Source organism: Fomitiporia mediterranea (assembly GCF_000271605.1).
Source record: "Fomitiporia mediterranea MF3/22 unplaced genomic scaffold FOMMEscaffold_5, whole genome shotgun sequence".
Taxonomy (NCBI): Eukaryota; Fungi; Basidiomycota; class Agaricomycetes; order Hymenochaetales; family Hymenochaetaceae; genus Fomitiporia; species Fomitiporia mediterranea.
In genome coordinates, this window is record NW_006760390.1 from 1,009,102 (window position 1) to 1,029,373 (window position 20,272).

The 20,272-nt window shown below is 47.3% G+C and overlaps 5 protein-coding genes across 5 annotated transcripts; 2 read left to right on the forward strand and 3 right to left on the reverse strand.

The window, feature by feature from the left end:
* Window positions 1-954: 954 nt before the first annotated feature.
* FOMMEDRAFT_83177 (glycoside hydrolase family 92 protein) lies at window positions 955-4,046 on the reverse strand (the record flags this gene model as incomplete). Its single annotated transcript, XM_007265274.1, has 12 exons — window positions 955-1,264; window positions 1,353-1,447; window positions 1,508-1,624; window positions 1,685-1,995; window positions 2,051-2,159; window positions 2,309-2,436; window positions 2,504-2,537; window positions 2,585-2,677; window positions 2,729-2,821; window positions 2,881-3,446; window positions 3,506-3,861; window positions 3,931-4,046. The coding sequence occupies 12 exons, from the start codon at window positions 4,044-4,046 to the stop codon at window positions 955-957; spliced, it is 2,328 nt and encodes a 775-aa protein (XP_007265336.1).
* A 1,043-nt stretch (window positions 4,047-5,089) lies between these two features.
* Window positions 5,090-7,383, reverse strand: FOMMEDRAFT_145940 (uncharacterized protein; the record flags this gene model as incomplete). Its single annotated transcript, XM_007265275.1, has 3 exons — window positions 5,090-6,305; window positions 6,409-6,491; window positions 6,580-7,383. 3 exons carry the CDS (start codon window positions 7,381-7,383, stop codon window positions 5,090-5,092), a joined length of 2,103 nt encoding a protein of 700 aa, XP_007265337.1.
* Window positions 7,384-8,758: 1,375 nt separating this feature from the next.
* On the reverse strand, window positions 8,759-13,873 carry FOMMEDRAFT_120937 (antiviral helicase). Its single transcript, XM_007265276.1, has 22 exons — window positions 13,764-13,873; window positions 13,593-13,710; window positions 13,255-13,536; window positions 13,104-13,196; window positions 12,911-13,051; window positions 12,707-12,852; window positions 12,414-12,651; window positions 12,255-12,361; window positions 12,074-12,202; window positions 11,609-12,018; window positions 11,485-11,582; window positions 11,372-11,437; window positions 11,143-11,316; window positions 10,898-11,086; window positions 10,651-10,836; window positions 10,493-10,604; window positions 10,301-10,431; window positions 10,026-10,250; window positions 9,787-9,966; window positions 9,440-9,727; window positions 9,183-9,351; window positions 8,759-8,889 (listed from the first exon to the last, which is right to left on the reverse strand). The coding sequence occupies exons 3-22, from the start codon at window positions 13,300-13,302 to the stop codon at window positions 8,861-8,863; spliced, it is 3,159 nt and encodes a 1,052-aa protein (XP_007265338.1). The 5' UTR covers window positions 13,303-13,536; window positions 13,593-13,710; window positions 13,764-13,873; the 3' UTR covers window positions 8,759-8,860.
* A 292-nt stretch (window positions 13,874-14,165) lies between these two features.
* FOMMEDRAFT_167065 (uncharacterized protein) lies at window positions 14,166-16,947 on the forward strand (the record flags this gene model as incomplete). The annotated part of the gene is made up of 6 exons (XM_007265277.1): window positions 14,166-15,152; window positions 15,215-15,379; window positions 15,438-15,657; window positions 15,729-15,954; window positions 16,004-16,221; window positions 16,278-16,947. Exons 1-6 carry the CDS (start codon window positions 15,083-15,085, stop codon window positions 16,945-16,947), a joined length of 1,569 nt encoding a protein of 522 aa, XP_007265339.1. The 5' UTR covers window positions 14,166-15,082.
* A 1,197-nt stretch (window positions 16,948-18,144) lies between these two features.
* FOMMEDRAFT_154844 (uncharacterized protein) lies at window positions 18,145-19,984 on the forward strand (the record flags this gene model as incomplete). Its single annotated transcript, XM_007265278.1, has 6 exons — window positions 18,145-18,214; window positions 18,278-18,442; window positions 18,501-18,720; window positions 18,787-19,012; window positions 19,063-19,259; window positions 19,321-19,984. The coding sequence occupies 6 exons, from the start codon at window positions 18,145-18,147 to the stop codon at window positions 19,982-19,984; spliced, it is 1,542 nt and encodes a 513-aa protein (XP_007265340.1).
* Between the last annotated feature and the right edge of the window lie 288 nt (window positions 19,985-20,272).

A 20,272-nucleotide genomic window follows, 5' to 3' on the forward strand; every position in this document is an offset into this window, starting at 1 on the left:
AATACTACATGATGCAGTCAGTGATCACCAACTGCAATACAAGGAACGGACACAACGTTTCAACCATCCACATCTCGTCTCATCTTCATTTCCTGACGACATCTCTCTCTACCTTCTAAATCATCTCGCCTCGTTGGCACACCGATCTTGCGCGTCTTTCCTCCTGTGAAGCGTTTATTTCATCAACGAACGTGCCAACGTTCATATAAAGTCGATTTCCATCCACGAGGCACGGCAATTTGAAGAGCCGATATGTCATAACATATTATTATATACCCCCGACAAATTCACGAAATGCATACGCATATAAAGTAAAGTAATTTATATAACTGTATTAGTCCGCTCGTCACCGATTATCGGAACTCAGTCTTCCCCGCCCCACCATATGCATTCGAAGTTCCGACTGTGGAAAATCGAATATCATGTGCTACAAGACAAATATTTGGAATGGGCTTCTTATGATATTAATACATATGATTTTGATTTATTACAAATGCAGAACCTCTGCAGCAGTACTTGTTTGGCTAACAATATTAATAGATAGTTTGGTGAGTCTGGTGTTTGGCATACATACACCTCACCTCAGATCGTGGGTTAATTTTAGCTCAGACACGCGGATCCGAGGAGGGGAGGAGTCTGACGCGCTCTAATTCAAGCTCCGGTTCAATTACAGTAACAATGAGCATGCCTGTGCTGTCTACAACCTTATTATGAGACGCTCAGATGGCCAGTGACCACACCTGTTGCTGCCTCTACATCTCGGTCTGCATCTCAATAATTGTTGTCTTCTGGTCGTATGTCTATAGTGATTTGTTACTCAATTTGGCATGCAATGCACATCTCCATGGGGGCTTAAATATTACAATGTTATATGTACATATCCAACGGATCGTCTCTTCTGAGTCCAGAAAGCCTTAGCTAAATAGACAAGTGATCCTGCACAGGATTTAGACTCTAAAGCTCTGCCTTCTCAACCCGTTCACCTCCCTCTGTTCGCTTGTGTACCTCAGAGTCAAACGCACCCTCACCACGTGCATTATTAATGTTAAGAGTAGCCGATCCCCACGCCTGAGGAGTGTCACTCATCTCAAACACGATGTTCGCCCCTCGTGCAATTTGCGCATGTGTGATGACGGGGTTGTCAAGTGCAACGCCGTCGATGGTTAGACTCTTCACGTACTTTTTGGAGGTTGCGCCACTTGAGGAGATGACGAGTGGACGGGGTGCACCAGGGAGTTTTACTGTCACTTTGTCGAAGAAGGGTCTGTGTGGGAGAAAGAAGGATGAATCAAGGGAGGAAGGTAATGTTAATCCGAGAGTTGGGCTTCTTTTCTGAAGGGCATGCCACTTACGCTCCGACAACATATGTATTTGACACCGGGTCCACGGGGTAGAAGCCCAGAGAGCTGAAGAGATACCATGCACTCATCTGACCACAGTCCTCGTTCTACAAAAATATAAGATGCTCAATATCTTGGGGAGAAGGGTCAGAGAATGAGTGCTTTACCCCAACTAGACCGTCAACAGTATCGTTGTAGTCGTTCATCGCAATGTCACGAACACGTTCCTGTGTCTTCGACGCAGCACCTGCTAATGAGTAAAGGTATGGTATATGGTGCGACGGCTAAGACGATATTCCTATGCTTAAGCAGACTTTCTCAATTCATGTGTCAAAGCTACTCACCTCGTTAGTATGCATATTATGTCCCCCATCAAAATGCTGGTCCAAAAAGTTAACAAAGCTGGCATTACCACCTTTCAAAGCAACAAGGCCAGGTATATCTTGCGGCACATCAAAGGTATACGCCCACATATCTCCCTCTGTCCAACCTTGGTCCTCACCAGCCCATGCACCAGAAGCATTGCGTGCCTCCATAAACCCAGTCCCATTGTTGAAGATAGACTTGTATGCGCTGTGTGAACGTGCGCCGAAGAATTCTGCATCTTCGGTTTTGTTGAGGAATGCTGCTAGGATTGCGACAGCGTGGTCGTCATCTGTACATCCTTCTATTAGTCTTCGGCTTCTAAATGAGTATAGGAACAAACAAACACGCATAGTCCAGAGTTCTGGATGCGGCCTCTGAATGGATATCATTCGCGACCCAGCCTTTCTGTTCGTAGACTGTCGACAGACCGGCACGGACTTCATAACCAACACCCTGCAACAGTGTCGTTCAGCTTCTCCGAGCTGTTCCGATAAAAATACCTCCAGTCACCTGTTGGCGGTCTCCATACCTGAAGTTATTTATTAAACAACAGCCTCTGTTTTTAAACGGAGCATTACTCACTGCAAATAATCGTCGCCGACTGGGGGGACAGTTGCGTCCTTATGAACAGCTTCATACGCTAACTCAGTGTCAAAGCCATTACCGAAGCCTTTCACAACGGCCTCTGATACAAGGACGTCTGCGTGTGTCCCGACCATAATGTTTGTTTCTAGGCAATGTAGATAACATGTTAAATGATAAGAATGTCCCTGCAGAATGTCATTGATAAGTCGTACCGACAATGTTTTTCCACATAGGAAGCCAGCCGCCCTTTTACTAACATCAGCATTGTGCTAAAAACTTTACAACCACATTACCTCTTTATAATCTTGCAGCATACTGGTAACCATGTCAGAAATGCGCTCTGGGACGAGAAAGATCTGCCACGCCCATTCTGCGCGGAAGGTATCCTAACAAAACCTTTCAATACCATCAACTAACGGTAGAAAACTAGTAATTACCCAAATAGAATAACCCGTATACGAAGCGCCTTCATGAACAGTATCGTCATAGCCAGAATAATATTTCCCGTCTTCACTTTGTTCATATGGATACTGTTTGCACAGTCGAGTCAGTGCAAAGATCCCCGTTCTGTCAAAATCAACAAACCAACCTGTAATGAATGGAAGAACGCGGTGTAGAACGTCGTCAAGTTTTCCTTCGTCGCTCCTTCGACCTGAATCAGATCTAGCTTGTCCTTCCAAGCCTTCCGGGTTTCGTACGCTGTTTCCTCAAACGCACGTCCGTCAGGTATCTCATTCTCAAGGTTCCGTCGAGCCTGGTCAACAGAAATAAACGACACTCCCATACGGACATTCACCGCACTCGACCCATTGGAAAAGCGCACATAACCAGAGAGCATCGCACCATCACCATCTGTCTCATTCGCACTAACCGATCCATTCTTCGCGATTCCCCAAGACGTGAACGGCGCATCAAACCGAGCGACGAAATAACCCGCAAAACTGGGTGCTGGACTGGGCCCGATGAGGAAGTCTTGACGTTCCGGATTGCGCCCTGAGATCTCGCGTGTAGCGGGATCGATGGTTATAGCACCTTGGGGGAAGGTAACGTTGTTTGGGTCGGAGGAACCTAGGACAGATGCGCGAGTTGCTTCGATTAGGATGTATGGATCTGATTGAGCGGGGAAGGTGAATCGGAGATGGCCGACTCGCGAAGCTGGAGAGGAAATAGTTAGAGCTTGTTACGCAGTACACAAGGAGAACAGCAATACGAACTCGCAGTCATCTCCGCTTTCACCTTCTCATCCTCCCCACCAACCATATCAACCGTATAATACGCAGCACCAGCCTTCTCGTCCTCCTTATCAAAGCGCATACCTCTATCTTCAAAGCGGGGCTTCACCGCGCCAGTACCAGGAACGACTGTAAATGTGGCGCTTTCACCCATCCAAATAGCAGGTTGATGCGTCGCCTGGAACCCATGGATAACACGATCCGTATGGTTATACGGCGTAACAGAAACGTAGTTCTGACGCGTCTGCGCAACCCAACGCGTCATTCCGAAGGGAGGTGCAACGCTTGGGATCATCCCTCCTGAGCCGTCAGGTGTGATTCCGCCATTTCCTATCATGCTGACCAGAACATCGACATCATTAGCTATGGTTATTGCAAGAATACTATACAAAGGGAAAAAAACGAACGGATTAACATAATCAACAGCTACACTCGCCGGCGTCCCAATCGGCGGGACCGAACTCGTCCACTGCGACCAGACAGACCACAAATATACATATGGCTGCCATTGCAATAACTGCATCCTCCTATGAAACCGCATCGTCAGCATCGTTCGTTTGTCCTCACAATCTCACGAAAGGCAAACAGCAACAACACAAACCACTTCTTCCGTGCCGTACGTTACTTTTAAATAATTGAGATAATTTGTTCGCCGTATTAACCGCTCCGAACATAGACCACCTGACTGCTCGCGCACTTCGAACAGTGACCTCGTGGGCAGGCTCACAACACCGTTCTTATGTTGCACGAAGCTTCGTTTTGAACAAGAATATGATCCTCGGACCCGCGATCCAGGGAGCTATACTTGCGACTTTATGGTGCAGTCTAAATTGACGGTACTAGATTGCGCGTTACGTCGATCACTTCGACGCGCTTGATTTCAACCTCCGATTCACGCGTCCGGCTTGACAAATATGGAAGGCCTGCTTGGAGCGACCACAACGACAATATGGACATAATGCAGACAACAAATCGCTACAACAACGGGCGTCGTTACAATATGCACAGCATTGATTATTATGAACGTCAGGAAAAGAGAAGGAAATAATACCCTTATACTACAGAATGTAACTAGGGGAAACGGAAACGGTTAAAGCTACATATGCAGTGCGTACATGTACAAGAAACCTGTGTAGATAGATGATCGGTACAGTGGTGAAAGAGATATAAAAAAGTAGGTAACAGGAAGAACTGGTACTGGTATTACGGAGGGTCAATGAAGAGAGGAAATTCTTCGCGGATATATGACGTTGGTGGGTAGTACAGTGATATAAGAGGGTAGAAAATAGATTGCTGCCTGATGGATAGGAGGTTCGATTATAAGGTATGATGTAAGGAGACTCAAGATGATGGTCCAGAAGCTGGGAATAATGTCGTGAAGAAGTAGACAATGATGGATAAACTCTGTAGGGTGGTAAGGAAGAAAGATAGCCCCGTCAAGCATTGTAGAAGAAGAGAGTAAAGCATAAAGTGGCATGCAACACAATAAATAAGTGCGTTGACGGAGAAGGAAAAAAGGCAGCACAGTGTAGAAGAGAAGAGCTGAAAGGAAGAAAGAAAAGAAAATCATTTCGCTTCGAAGACAAGCCGACTTCCCCCAAGCCCTTCAAATGCAACACCTGTTAAACGTTCTCGTCCACAACCCAGGCTTCCAACATGCGATCGACCCTCCCAAGCAATGCCCTTTACGTTCAAACAATTCGCATGTGCCCTAAGCCGCAACGTGCAAGGGTTTGCAACTGGTCGTAGCCGCCATTCCGGCGTAATAGGCATCTCACGGGGACGTAATGGTGATGGTGGGACAAATGCAAGCGGTGCGAAAACCCGAGCAGATGTAGCGGTATTAGAACGGGAGGGTGAGGACTCGCCAAGAGGAATGTTGACTTCAGAAGGGAAATTAAGGTCGCGTGTTGGCGCACTAACAGGATGGGGAGCGAAGCGTTGTACATCTCGAGGATTCGCACGATAACCTCTTGGCTTGGAAGGTAGGTTGCTCCGGTTCGATTGTAGGGAGGTCTGGCTCTCAGTCTGAAGTGGAGCCGCGTCTGGATGCAGAACAACAGCAAACTGGACAGTGCGCAAGTAAGACTGCTGTATCCTGTTCGCAAAGTCTACGAGTCCGTAGACGGATTGTCGTACGCGTGTGACAATTGCCGACTTGACGTCGTTGTTACTTCGCTCGTGTATAGAGCCGCGCAATGTTCTGAAATTTGCCTTGCCACTTTGGAATGAGTCACCCTCAAATTTCATGAGGGGCGTTTCCGTCATCGCGACAGCAGTAAAGTGGCTCTTCCTGTGCGAGTGATACGAATGTGAAACTCGGTATCGTGCGTTCCGACCTTCAACGAGAGGTAGAAGATGTAATTTGCTCGAGGACGGAGAGGAAGATGGGGACGTGATACATGTAGATGAAGAAGAGTTCGTTGTTGACGACGCCCACGAGTTCGTACGGGATATGGTTGAATCTGAACCGACGGAACGGGATACACCTTTGTCCATTACAGGTTCGTCAGAAAACTGATCCCTCGTACAATCTCGGGGCGCAGCATCAATCCCACCCTTGCCGTTCATTCGTCTCCGTTCTCCATCTTGCCATACTATGGCCTCCAGTAATGTATCCAGAAGTCGGCTCTGCGCTGCAGAGCGTGTCCTCCTCGGCTCACAATCTGGAAAGAGATTGCCATGAAGGCTTCTAACGACTTCACGAGCCGTCACCCGGGAGGGCGCGGTCCGCTCAAACTCTATCTGATTATTGGTCTGGGCCGCTGAAATAGGTCCAACTCTTAATGAAGGTGATGAAGATGTATATGGTGTTGAATCATTGTACTGGTGAGTCATGACTTGAGTTATATATGTATTTCATTATGTTTCCGAATCTTACGCACCTGTCGTGAAAGTCCTGCCTTACTCGACTGAGGTAGTCGGTCTCGTCTCGGTCTAATCTCCAATCTTTGTGACGACTGCGATGCTGTCCTTAGTTCTTCAGTGCATCGCCGTGTGGACATTGTACTTGTCCGACTACACTGAGCCTCAGCTTCCACTGCCTGGCAACGCACACGACACTGCCTCTCCCTAATTTCCTTCTCTCGACGTTCACGCTCCTCCTTCAGCGCTGCGAGTGACTCTTCATCGAATACAAGTTTGCCACCCGGTACGAAAACAAAATCCTCATCGCGTACTTGTCCAATACGCGGGTCATCGTCGGATGTTACGTCGATGCCTTGCGTCTTGAGATAAAGTACGCGTGCACGATGCATGTTCCGGCATCGGCAATTATTTCGTCCGAGAGTGGGGAGACAACTAGTCTGACAAGCGGCATAGGCTTGTTGCATTTGGTCCTGTAAGCTTAGCTTCTCCTCCATGCATGCGGATGAATCTTCATCCTCGCCGATAGGTGAAGAAGCGTCGGAATCGGGATTGGTATAAGGTTCGCTGCTGACACGGTGATGCGAGCGTGAGTCAGAGGGCTTCGCGGCAGGGGCTGCCATGTAATCAGACCGTTCGACTCTTTGCGTTGGCGTTGGGGGTGAAGGTAAGCGACTGGCGCTGGTAGAAGCTACAGGACCCGTTTCCTCGCCTGACGCAGACACGCTCTTATGTATTGATTGGGCACGCGACCTCGAGGACGGCGGCGACGTGGCGCGCGAAAAGATCGGACGAGCATTACTTGCCATCTGTTCTGCCAGAGCAGCACGCTTGCGCCGTTCCTCTGATTTCCTGCGAGCGAGTGCGGCTTGAGATACGTTTCTTGAGCGACCTCGTTCGACGACGACGTGTTGGTGGCGACGCGGCGTGGACGGTCGCGAGGACGTCGGCATTAAAATAAAGGGCTGTTGATTGTAACGGTGGACGGAGAGCATGGTGAGGGACGGGGGAGAGAGATGTGGAGGGAGAAGGGAGGGGTGAAGAGGAGGAAGGGCAAATGGAGGGCCGGAATGGCCAATTGTAGATATTCGGGTGTAGAGGTGGCTAAGGCTTTCCTTTCAGCGCTTTCAGATAAGGGCCAGAAACATGCGTCCACATCTCGCGTAATATTATTTCCTTTATCTGCCCAATAACCAAATGCCTATTTTCTCGCACACTCCGTACTCAGTAGTAAACCTGCTGCGACCCTGCCAGTCTACGTCGTCGACGCAGGCGGCGGGTAGATGTATATAACAACTCGCTTGTGTTGTGAGTAGGTAGTCTGAACACCTTTGGCGGCGACAGCGCTGTTATCGGCCAACCAGAGCACGGCGCTCTCTAATGGCTGATGTTTCCCAGCGACTGCCGTTCATCGATGCTTCCTTGGATCCATTGAGCTCATACCTCGCTGGCCGCCTCGAGGCCGCGATATCGCTTTCTATTATTTCATAACCCCTGCCTGTCACCCCGCTGCGTGTCTTCTCTGCTCGACGTATATAGCCATCAGCTCATGAAGGACAATCGCCCGGTGCAGCAGCAGCCCCTATACACCAGCCTCGCGGCCTCGTAAGCCACCGCTCGCCGCTGACTTCACTTTCATAGAATCAATCCGGCTATACTGTACAAGCTGCGCTCTCCTCTGGCGCTTGCCGAGATACGAATATGTTGGGCGTCATCTATGACTTTATGTTGGCTAAGGTCCAAGCTAGAATCCATCCTCAATCTCCTCTTCTTTCCTACTTTGTCTCTTCTCTCAATCTATCACACGACCGCAAACAGCTTGTTCTTTCGACGATACGGCGCCTGGATGAATAGATCGAACAGCGATATCCTCGCCCAAATTTCGCAGCTCACTAATATTCTACCACAATTTATTTCGGTTATTTCATTTCCGGAAAAAGCGCTCTCCACGTCACCAAAACAGCTTTCTCCTTCCCTTCCAACATATCGTACTAAAGTAAGAAAATTTTCTCCATTGACTAGGCACGCGAGCAAGACTCTATCTTGCAATATTCCCAAATCCGTCTCCGATTTACATACCAAAGCGTTCTCAAATGGAAAGCTGTCAACCAAAAATTCTTATTTGTTTGTTTTTTACTCCCGCCCGGCCCTGGCCTATCGACCCCGCCGTACTCCACAAATAAAACGATTCCGCGACAGCGAATCAGGGTGCTTGGGCACAGCAGGCGAAGTGTGCCATCTCGATCTCAACAGAATCTCAATAGCCGATCAATCCCATCTTGATCGGGACAACTCAGCGTAGCAAGCCATCTCTCTTGTGAATCTCATCCCATCCGGCAACTACTCTGAAACACTGAAACACATGATGCGACGCGATGAATCATGACATCTAGCGCCTCTGATGAAGTCTATAGCCTAATAATACATGCTGATGACTGCACTTTGTTTTATGTTTAACGAGCATTTGTGCTGCTAGAAATACAAACTTGCTGCAAAGACGACTGTGTGGAGAAAATGCGGGGGAAAAGATCGATAATCAGCACATGAACAACACGCGAGGGTCGATCGAAGGGTCAAGCAAAGGGACGAAGGATGAGAAAAGTCGAGTTGGAGTGAAAGAAAAAAATTTGCGTGGATTTTTATGCTGATGCTCCAACGCCAAGTCCGAAGAACGCAGACGAAAAAAAAGTAAAAATTCGCCTTAAATCCGAAAAGAAACGAAGATACCGCTCCAAAGGCAACCAGAAGAGGGAACGAAGGAAATGAAGAATGTAGAAGAAAGGAAGAAACTCACTATCGCGCTTGATCCGTACTTGCGCCTCCTCCATCTTCTTCATCAATGATGCATCGCCGATAACGCGCGCTGCATCTCTAACTTCTCGACATGTCTCGTCTAGACGGGTTATTACGCGAACTATTGTTCCCTCTGCAACGTCAGTGAGAAGCATAATCTGTTCGAACGGCTATAGTTTACGAGTATTAAACAGTTAGTTTTCAAAATACTTTACGAGGAATTTTCAACAACGGGGTCCGAAAATTAGAAAGACTTACCATCCCTTTCGCCCACTCATACACTACCTCAACAAGTCCAAACTTGAGACGCGACTCTGAATCCGGAGAAGCCACCTTATTACGGTCCTCCACAGCTCCAACACGCTCTGCAACCCCTAATATCGCAGCACGCCCTTCCTCAAGTCGTGGCGTAACCGCGGGTTTCACATCCGTTTTCTCCTGGAACACAAAGCATGACAGCAAAGCAACGACTTCTTCAGGCTCGTAGGTCGCGAGCATGTTCTCCAGAATAACTTCCGTCAGTATAAGCTCATCAGCAGAGTTGATCTGTCCGATAATTATTAAGTGTCTGCAGCTTTAAATCGATAATGTGTAAGCTGTCGTACCTCACAGGCCACCCGGCCCTTTAGAAGCACTGTCGAGTTTGCGTCGATAAATTTAAGCTCCTGCAGTACAGCAATTCGCTGTTCGTAATCTGGAATGAGTTCTAGATTCTGGTCGGAAATCGCCAATTTGAGATTATCGATATTCGCTCGTAAAGTCATTTCACCATGCAAAATAGCGTACTGGGTATAAGAATAAGATGGACATCAGTGTCTCGCTTAACAGTATCATATCAACGTACATGGTCCTTGAAGCTTTCACACAAGAGACAAGCCTTACTTGCCAGCTTCTGCGTCAGCTCGTTCCGTGTTCGAAGCGCTTCTTGGAACTCAAGCGCCCGTACGCGATTCCAATCCGTTTCAGGAATGGAGCCAGCAGCGACCCACTCCTTAGCTATTTCGTTCATGGCTGCAACTGCATTGTTCATCGGTGTTATCTTGGCACGCTCAATTTGGTCAAAGTCGGCCTTGAAATAGCTCAATGACATTACTAATTCATCGTAGATTCAGGACATACCTTCAAAGTCCTGCTGGTCACCAACGCGATACTCGTTATTGGTACCACTGCATACTCATAAACAAAGTCTTCATTCACGACGGAATCCACTTGTGGAGGCCAGATGGGAGGCACTGGTTGAGCCTCGGGGTCTGGAGGAGAAAGAGGTATAAGATGGGAATAGTGACGAAATCCATCGGAACTCAAACATACTTATTTTCTTAGCCTTAGTCTCTTTGTTACTGAGTGCTAGGATGAAGAACGTCTTCATTTTGTCTTGTGCAGGGCCGGCTTTTACAATGACAGCTGCATTGTTTCGGAAATGCTGAAAAGCAATCAGACGAAGCCACATCCAAAACTATGACGCTCACATCGTCGCGCAGAATCACGATTCTTCCTTGTCCGAAAGTCCTGCTCCCTTGAGGGCTCGCGGCAGCCAAACTCAACAGCGTAGCGTTAAGATCGACAACCTGCGCGGACGTGTTGTAGTATGCTCTAATGTCTGGAAGGCATACTTCGCAGTCCAACTTCGGCATCGTTGAGAGTAATTTCTCATTCTACGTGTATCATGCACGTTAACATGACAATTCGCCAAGCAAGACGTGAAGATGAACTTACTTCAATGACCTTTCGCTGCTGGTCAGGTAGGAGCTTCTGCGACGCATTCTCAGAAAAACTTCGCTTGATCATCTCCTCTACTTTCAATGCCTCCACGCGGAGTAGATTCAGAATCATATTGTACGTCAACCGAAATTGGGACTGAAGTCGCATTGGAGTTCCTAACATCATAGTTTGGAGCGTTGTGATCTAAAGCAGAAGTCAGCTTTTGTTTCATTACAAGAAGAGCGTATTCGAGCACATACTTCAGGCACTTCATCACTGGCTGTGATGATGACCGTCCCAGTCGTGTCGAGACCCCGACGACCAGCTCGGCCAGCCATTTGGGTATACTCTCCCGCCTCAAGGGTCCGGAAGCTTTTCCCATCGTGTTTTCGTATTCCAGAGAAAACAACGCACTTCGCAGGCATATTGACTCCCTGAGAAAAGACTTCAAAGTTATAACAGAACGCAGTCAATACACAGGACTCCTACCATAGCAAAGGTCTCTGTTGCAAAGAGAACTTTGACAAGTCCACGAGCGAATAGAATTTCGACGACCTTTGAACACGTTAGTTGAGTTTTCCTGTGTCAAGAGTAATAAATACCTCTTTGACAATAGGAAGTAATCCACCATGATGGACGCCAATTCCCCGAGAAAGAAGGTCCCTCATTCTGCCTATTTGCGGTAACTTCTTGTCCGTGCCTATAGGAAATTGCAGAAGTGTCCACAGCATAAGATAAATGTCTGCCTGCCTTTCAATCGCGCCAGGGCTTTTTCGATCGTGACATGCACCTCACTCCTTTCGCTCGCTGAAGAAAGGTCGACGTTAGTCAGTGTTGCCGCATTTTCTTCGCATCGCCGTTTTGAAAAGGTGAAAACAACGACCGGTAGTAAATTGGATTTCCGAAGGAAACCGACGAGATGTACGTAGAGATTCTTGTCTGGTTGATGGAACGTCCGTGGTCCACCTGGCGCTCCACCCCCTCCTCGAGCTCCACCGCCACGACCGCGAGTCACTCCACGTTGGCCACGCTGCGGAGCAGCTGCACGAGCACCCAGGCGCTGCACAGGAGGTAAACCTGCTGCCTCTCGTTCTTTGTCCTGTTTTCTACGCAACGCCTCACCAGCATCTTTGTAGCTGAAGAAGTTAATCGCATCAGACCGTATTTATATCATAGATAAATAAAACGAACCCAGTCGATAGGAACTGGCCTTTGGAATCGACAATCTTATGTATATCCCGACCCGCATATAAGTAGTGTTCAAGGGGAACTGGACGAGATGGAGTGGAGATAACATAAATATCCTTCTTCTTCGTCCGCCTATATGTTCGGGTCAGGATCAGCCGTCACCTTAATGGAAAAAAGTGCTCACCCAACCCAGTCTGCAAACTCCTTCGTATTTGGCACTGTAGCAGATAGCAGGATTATACTGACGTGTTCAGGGAGCATAATTATGACTTCTTCCCAAACAACGCCTCGCTAAGAATGAGGATAAGCTACATTTACTTGATACAAGGAACTTCAATCATACCTCTGCATCATTCACATAGTGTACCTCATCGAATATTACGAACTCGACATCCCTTATGAGGTCGGCGCCTTTGTACAACATGCTTCGCAGAATTTCAGTCGTCATGATCAGGCAGTTCGCCTCTGGATTGATCTGTACATCGCCCGTAAGAATACCCACAGAAGAAGAGGAGAATGTCTGTTTGAAATCGCGGAATTTCTGGTTTGAGAGCGCTTTGATAGGAGAGGTATAGATGGCTCTGTAACATTGCATTTTCAACGAGTAATAACTGGTTAAACATAGATGATACTGACCTTGTCATATGTTTAGCGGCTAAAGCGATGGCATATTCCGCTACTACCGTTTTACCAGCAGAAGTGTGAGCAGCAACGAAAACCGAATCACCCATCTCCAGGTGGTACACGGCTTCCTTCTGAAACGTATCTAACTCGAAAGGATACTGGTTTCGACAGCTAAGCTCGCTAATGTCTACGTACAAAACCAAACTTCAATCGTACCTTGCGAGCCATTTCGGGTACTAGCTCGCGGAAATTCGTCATAGGTTTTCTTACGTCGACAACATGTGCCCATTCTCGTTTTTGGACGGCCGTCCGCCGTAGCGGCTTTGAAGCCGGGACAACCGGCCTCAGTTGTGAACGCTATGATGATTACGTTCAGAGCTCGCACAAGACAATATAGCACGTTACATACGGATGTTGGAAGTAAATCGTCTATTTCCGAAGGGTCGTGCGATACTTCGCCGTTTCCTCCTTCTTGAGGAGTATTTGCTGATTCATCATGAAGCTATAGCAGATTGTCATAAGGATTGAGAATGCGGAGTACAGTATGCCACGAGACTCACTTCAGTCGCCTTATCTGAAGTACGTGCGCCAACATCTAGAGCAATCATATCTCCTTCAACATCTTGAGTACCATCACGGAGACCTCTGCTGAAACCAGGCGGTACAGTCCGGAGCCCCTTCGGAGCTAGTTCAATTTCGTTCTCTGCTAGTAGAGCCTCATCGAGCCCTCCTGGCCAAAATGGTACGTGGCCGGATTTCCCGCGTACAAAGCTTTGCAATGGCGCAGGTGCACGATCAAGAGACGTAGAGCTGAGTCCAGTGCCCTGTTTTGACACTGGTACCTGCGACTCATGAATCCCCGGATGCAATGCAGTTATATTGGTATTGAAAGACACACCTCTACGCAACCAGTCACACGTCCCTCTAATCCGGTGCGGACGAACGACAAAGTCGACGGAGATGGCGAAGGTTCGGTCACAAGCAGAGTCGGAACTTCAAGATGATGCTCCCAATGACTGCATCTGCATTTCAACGACGATTGTATGCATGCTGATCTTAAATTTCTCACATTTGATACGACGGAAGCCAGTGCTCCGGTAGACTTGTCTTTGGGAGCAAAATCTTGTCTTCAATCTCTTTGTAGACTTGTTCAGGACTGGGCAGCTTGTCTAGACATAGTTTAGATAAGATGCTCTGCGCGACTTTGGGGTCTGGTGGTCCTAGAATTGCCTGGATTGCCTGTTGCTGAACGTCTTGATGATCATTCATTGTAGCGTTTCGGTCAAGCAATAGCGTCTAATTTCAATTTCTCGCATTAGTTCAGTCACGTGCTTTTGATCTTCGAAACAGAGACGTTTGCTTTGGGTTGTGTTGGCAGTCCATGAGCGAGGCGCTCACTCTGTTGTCTCATCAGAAAGTCAAGAAGCCGGAAACTCTGTAAATTTGCTCAGATCTACCCGTCTGCGTAATAGCCTCCGCTTATATTTCTTTCTTGACGCGGCTATGCTATTCACGTTCCACTCTGCGTTGCTATCTTAGTATCTATACCGTACGACTCTATGCTAAACTGAATAGAGCGTCTGCAAGGCTCTGGACTTACCCGAGGAGTCGAGGATTTATATCCTGATGCGAATGTACTCACGCATGATACCTACTTCCGATATCTTCCACGTAATTTTGGACATGGAGTGGAAATTTGCTCAATATTCATGAATGAAGCGCTTACTGACTCCTGTGTCGTCTCATCAGCATTCTAAGAATCCAGGAACATTGGAGATTTCTTCTTCAATTGACCTCTCCGTGATGTGTGCTTCATCTACATTTGTTTTCACGCTAGGCTATGCCACTCGAGCCTGCTTCCATCTATGCAGACCATATCAAACTGAACAAAGCGTCTAATCAGTTGGATCCGCTCGATTGTGACGTCCCGAGCCCCAGCACTTTCCTACAGCGGACCATAGATACGTCGACCTCAAATGATATTTTCCATTAAACTTATTCGGCTCTGGAGAACCTCCGCCCTTCCCTCGTTCACTTGATAGAGCGGGTTCATATGCAGTACAGAGTGTGCACAGGTTAATAAAGTTACCACAAAGGTCGTAATTCTTGGTATCCCAGAGCCCTTGATCGCCGGTGATCGTCTCCATTCACTCTCGCTGAGTCCCGGGCAGGAACGAGTTGCCAGGGATCATTGGAATTCGATTCAGCCACTTGTTCACAGAGGTGCAGCCGCTCGTCTACGTGGTACCTGTCCAAATTTGGGCGATTCTCTCAAACTCAACATCACCCCAGAACGAGCTTTCATTTCAAACACAATCTATCAATCAACGTAATGCCCTCAGAGAAAAAGAAGATTGCGTATCGCACTCCTCTTTGTCGTCTACCACCATGTCTGGCCTGGTGCAGTACAATTTCACAATAGATGACACCAGTCCTATCCTCTTTTACTCGCCATATGGTATGTTGCTCACCTCCATCAACGCAAATATCTTGTAATCATCTTTCCTGGTCGCCCGGTAGCCGATACTGGAGGTGTAATTGGCCGAGGTGATGGCCTCCGCAACGCCTGGCAAACCTGGTATACAGTCTCGGGGTTTCTTCCCAATCGAGATGGACCTTCCACAGAAGGCGAGTCTTATCACTTGACTTCTGCACCAGGAGCTTCTGTATCTCTGTCTTTCTATGGTATGCCTCCGATAAGTCGTTTACATGCAGAGAGTTTATCTCATTATATACATTGCAGGCACTGGGGTAGTTTTGTACGGAATGTCAAACTGCTCATACGACATAATTTTCGATGGGAACTTTATTCAGGATGCAACGCCTTTCCAAAACGTTTTATTTGCCGCTTCAGACGAAGCACCCGGGTTCCACAAGGTATCCTTGATTGCAAAACCCAATAGTAATGATCAGATACTCAGCTTTAATAGTACTGTCATCATGTCAGTCGCAAATTCTAGCGCGTATGTCCTTTTTTTACTTGACACAGCAGAAAGGCGTATCAAGTAACTAAAATATGACAAACGGGTTACAGGTCTTCTACACCAGTCTACGAGACTATCGACAATCAGAACACGAGTGCGATTGCATATGCAGGTGACTGGTCGCCGACCGTAACGGTCCCCAAAGTACCCACTACTGCTTCGCCAGCTCCATATCACGATACGACAGTGGCTAGCGCATCTGCCTCCTTTAATTTCACGGGAAGAGCTGTGGCCTTATACGGCTCCTCTACCTCAAACCATGGTCCATACACTGTCGTACGTATTCCTTGATTTAATCTATAATGGTCCGTAAATGCTTTGGTAGACTTTAGACGGCACGAAGAGCCTTTTCAATGGAAGCTCACAATGGCTGCTAGGAAATATGTTGCTGTTCTATCAAGATGGCTTAGAAGAGGATTCCACGCATTCACTCAGTATTATGAATGTTGGTAGCGACCCCACTTCCAATGCGCTTTCCTTAAACTCTGTACAAATTACGCACTTAAACGATACCCTTGCAGGGCAGGCAAATACGGGAGGGACGTGAGTTCTTCTCCTTCCTACATTTTCGGTTACTAAATCTGACATTTGCGCAACAGCCACAGCACTTCAAAGTCAAAAGTAGGGGTAATTGTAGGACCAGTCGTAGCCTTTTTCGTGGTCGCTAGTATGATCGGCTTTTACGTTCGGTCGAAACGTCAAACAAAGCGCAAGCCAATGAGGAGACGCTCATCAGCTGCATCTTTCATCTTTTCACCACGGAGGTTCTGTCACGAGCACGACGAGCACGACGACTCGATTACTCCATACGTTGCTGACGTTAGAGATCCGAGACGCGATATTGGTGCTTCTTCAGAGTCATCGTCGCTGCAATTACGTCTTACGGGACATCACCATGGAATAGGCCGTGCAAAGGACAGGAAAGGTCGACCCCTTCCTATTCCTGCAGGTGTACCACAGAATATCAGAGGTACTGACTCGTCAGCATCTGCTGATGCCCGATCTGCACAGTCCGTTCCGGTGACATACCTGCCCAGTGAACTGCGTGCTTCACGGAGCGAGGGTGCTGGATCACATATCAATTCTCGTTCGCTCAGACGTTCGCCGGCAGCTTCGGAGAGCGTCTCTCACAATATATCCGACGATCCTTCCGTAGTGGGCCGAATAGTCGAGCTAGTCGCACAGCGGATAGATGCACAACGGGTGGAGGGGAGCGGCTCAGCACCTGATTCTTCTAACCAATTGCCCCCTTACAGTGAAGGCGTGTAGCACTATTCTGTCTGCATTACAATTGTCTCTTCTGTCTAATGTTTTTTTCCACACTTGTCTTCCACGCCTTTCTGACTGTCACGTAGTTTCTTAATATTCTAACCTGTGATTCGTTGTGCTTAACAATTGTGCAGTGCAAAATACAGTATCAAACAGTATATTCCTCTGATCCATTCTTCGGAAATGGGGAAGTGTTGTCCGATGCTGGCCTGAACCTTTGGCAGAATACATACTCATTATGAATCTTTAGTATCTAGTGGTAGAGCAAAGTAACGGGTTCCCTTCCAACGTGTCCTTATTTCTGAAGATTCCCAGCTGCGCTTTCGTACCTCACCCGCCAATCCCTCGGGTCGACTGGAGACACGTTTCGTCTATGCCAAGCTGAATAGAGCGTCTATAAGGCTCTGAACTTACCAAGGTGCTATATCCTAATTCCAATGTACTTACGTATTGTGCATACTTTCAAACTCATCAAGTACATAATTCTGATAATTCTGATCTTGAAGTGCAAATTTGCCCAACATTTTTGGGCGAGGCGCCTACAAGTCGTCTCAACAGCATCATAAGAAATCAAGAACGTCGGAGCTTTTACTTATATTCAATTGACTTCTCCGTGATATGCTCCATCTACATTTGTTTTCACACCAAGCTGTGATACTCGAGTCTGCTCCCATTTATACAGTTCATGGCAAACTGAATGAAGCGCCAGATCGGCTGTGTCCATCTGATTGTGACGTCCAAAGTTACGACATCCTGTTACAGCGGACCATGAACACTTCACTTTCAGTTTCAATCCATGTTTTTTGCTATATATTTGGTCCTTTGGGGGATTTTCGTTCTTCTTCCACTGAAAAGAACAGGTTCCTATGCGGTGTAGAGTGCGTACACAGGTTCATAAAGCTACCACAAACGGTCATAATTCTTGGTACTACAGCATCTTTGGTCGCCGGTGATTTTCTCCATTCACTCGTAGGCGGATGCAAAATACCGAGAGACGTTTCATCGGAATCTGGTTCAGTCTCTTACCCAAAGAGTGCAGCCGATCGTCCCTGCGGTGCTTAGCCGGATTTAGGCGCCTCCTTCAAACATATCATTGTCCTAGAACGAGCTTGTATTTCAAACACAATCCATCAATCAACGTGATGCCCTCAGAGAAAGAAAGCGTCCGTATCGCGCACACCCTCGTCGTCTACCACCATGGCTGGCCTGGTACGGTACAATTTCACGATAGACGACACCAGTCCCATACTCTTCTACTCACCGTATGGTATGTCGATCACTTCCATCAACGCAATTATCTTGTAACCCATCCTTCCTGATTGTCTTGTAGCCGATGTTGCAAGTGCAAGCGGTCAAGGTGATGGCCTTCATAACGGCTGGCAAACCTGGTATTCGGGCTCGGGTTTTCTTCCCAATCGAGATGCCCCTTCCCCAGTTGGTGAATCTTTTCACTTGACTTCCGCACCGGGAGCATCTGTATCTCTGTCTTTTTATGGTATGCTTCCGATATCCTGTTTATATGCATAACTTTTATCTCATTATATATATTGCAGGCACTGGGGTAGCTTTATACGGAACAACAAATAGTTCATACGACGTATTTTTCGATGGAAGCTTTATTCAAAATGCAACGTCTTTCCAAAACGTTCTCTTCTCCGTATCGGATAAGGCTCCCGGATTCTACAATGTATCCTTGACTGCGAAACCCGATAGTGGTGACCAGATACTCAGCTTTAATAATGCGATCGTCAATTCAGCTGCAAATTCTAGCGCGTATGTACTTTTTGCACCGCCAAAAACAGTGTATAAAGTAACTGAAATATAATTAACGGGTTACAGTTCTTCTACACCTGTCTACGAGACTATCGACAATCAAAACACGAGTGCAATTGCATATGCTGGTGATTGGACGCCGTCCAAAACAGTCGCCGATATACCCTCTTCCGCATCACCAGCTCCATTTCACAGTACCACAGCTTCCGGTGCATCTGCCTCCTTTAATTTCACGGGGAGAGCTGTGGCTTTGTATGGCTCATCTACCACAAACCATGGTTTATACTCTGTCGTACGTTCTGCTCAACTTTAGTCAATAACAATCCGCTAATGTTTTAGCAGAATTTAGACGGCACGAAGCATCTTTTCAATGGAAGTTCGCAATGGCTACTAGGAAATATGTTGCTATTCTATCAAGATGGCTTAGAGGAGAATACCACACATTCACTCAGTATTACGAATGTCGGAACCAATGCGCTTTCCTTGAACTCTGTGCAAATTACGCATTTCAACAATACCCTCACAAGCACGAACAGGGCGTGAGTTATAATCTTTCTACATTCTCAACCACAGAATCTGACATTTGCGGATTAGCCACAGTGCTTCAAAGGCAGGAATAATAGTAGGACCGATCATAGCATTTCTCGTTGTTGCCAGTATGATCGGCTTTTATATCTGGTCAAAACGCCGTGCAAAACGCAGATCAAACGGGCTGGAGAGACGCTCATCAGTAGCATCTTCCATATTTTTACCACGGAGATTCCGTCGGGAGCACAACGAGCAGGAGGGCGATGCGGTCACTCCTTATGTCATTGACATGAGGGCTCCGAAACGCGATATCGGTCCTTCTTCAGACTCATCATCTCTGGACTTGCGTCTTACGGGACATCTCCGTGGAATGGATCGTGTACGGGATGAGAAGGGTCTACCTCTTCCTGTTACCTCAAGTGTACCGGAGAGTATTAGAGGAACCGAATTTACAGCATCTGCTGATCACCGGTCCGCACTGTCTGTTCCGGTGACGTACCTGCCCAGTGAACTAGGTGCTTCACGAAATGAGGGTGCCGAGCCACAGAATAATTCACGTTTGTCCAGAGGTCCGCTGCCAGCTCCAGAGAACGCTTCTTACATGATATCCGATGATCCTGCCTTAGTGGACCGAATACTCGAACTAGTCGCACAGCGGATAGATACACAACGTGCGGAGCCGGGCGGTTTAGCACCTGGTTCCGGCAATTTACCCCCTTACCCTGAAGACTTGTAACATTATACTATCTTCTCTTCATATCACCGCCTTTTCTTTCTATCTAACGCTCCTGCTACATTTATTTTCCATGCCTTTCTGAATGTCATGTGGCCACCTGAATATTCTATGCTGTAATCCATGCTATTCAATAATCGTGCAGTAAAAGTCTGACAGAAACATACAGTACTTTCCTGAAGTCCATTCATCAGATCAGAAAAGGAAAAAGTGTTGTCCGTCCGGAATCTAATGATACTGATAGTATTTGCCTTACCCTGGGAAAGTACTGCCCGTTACAGAGTCCGTGCT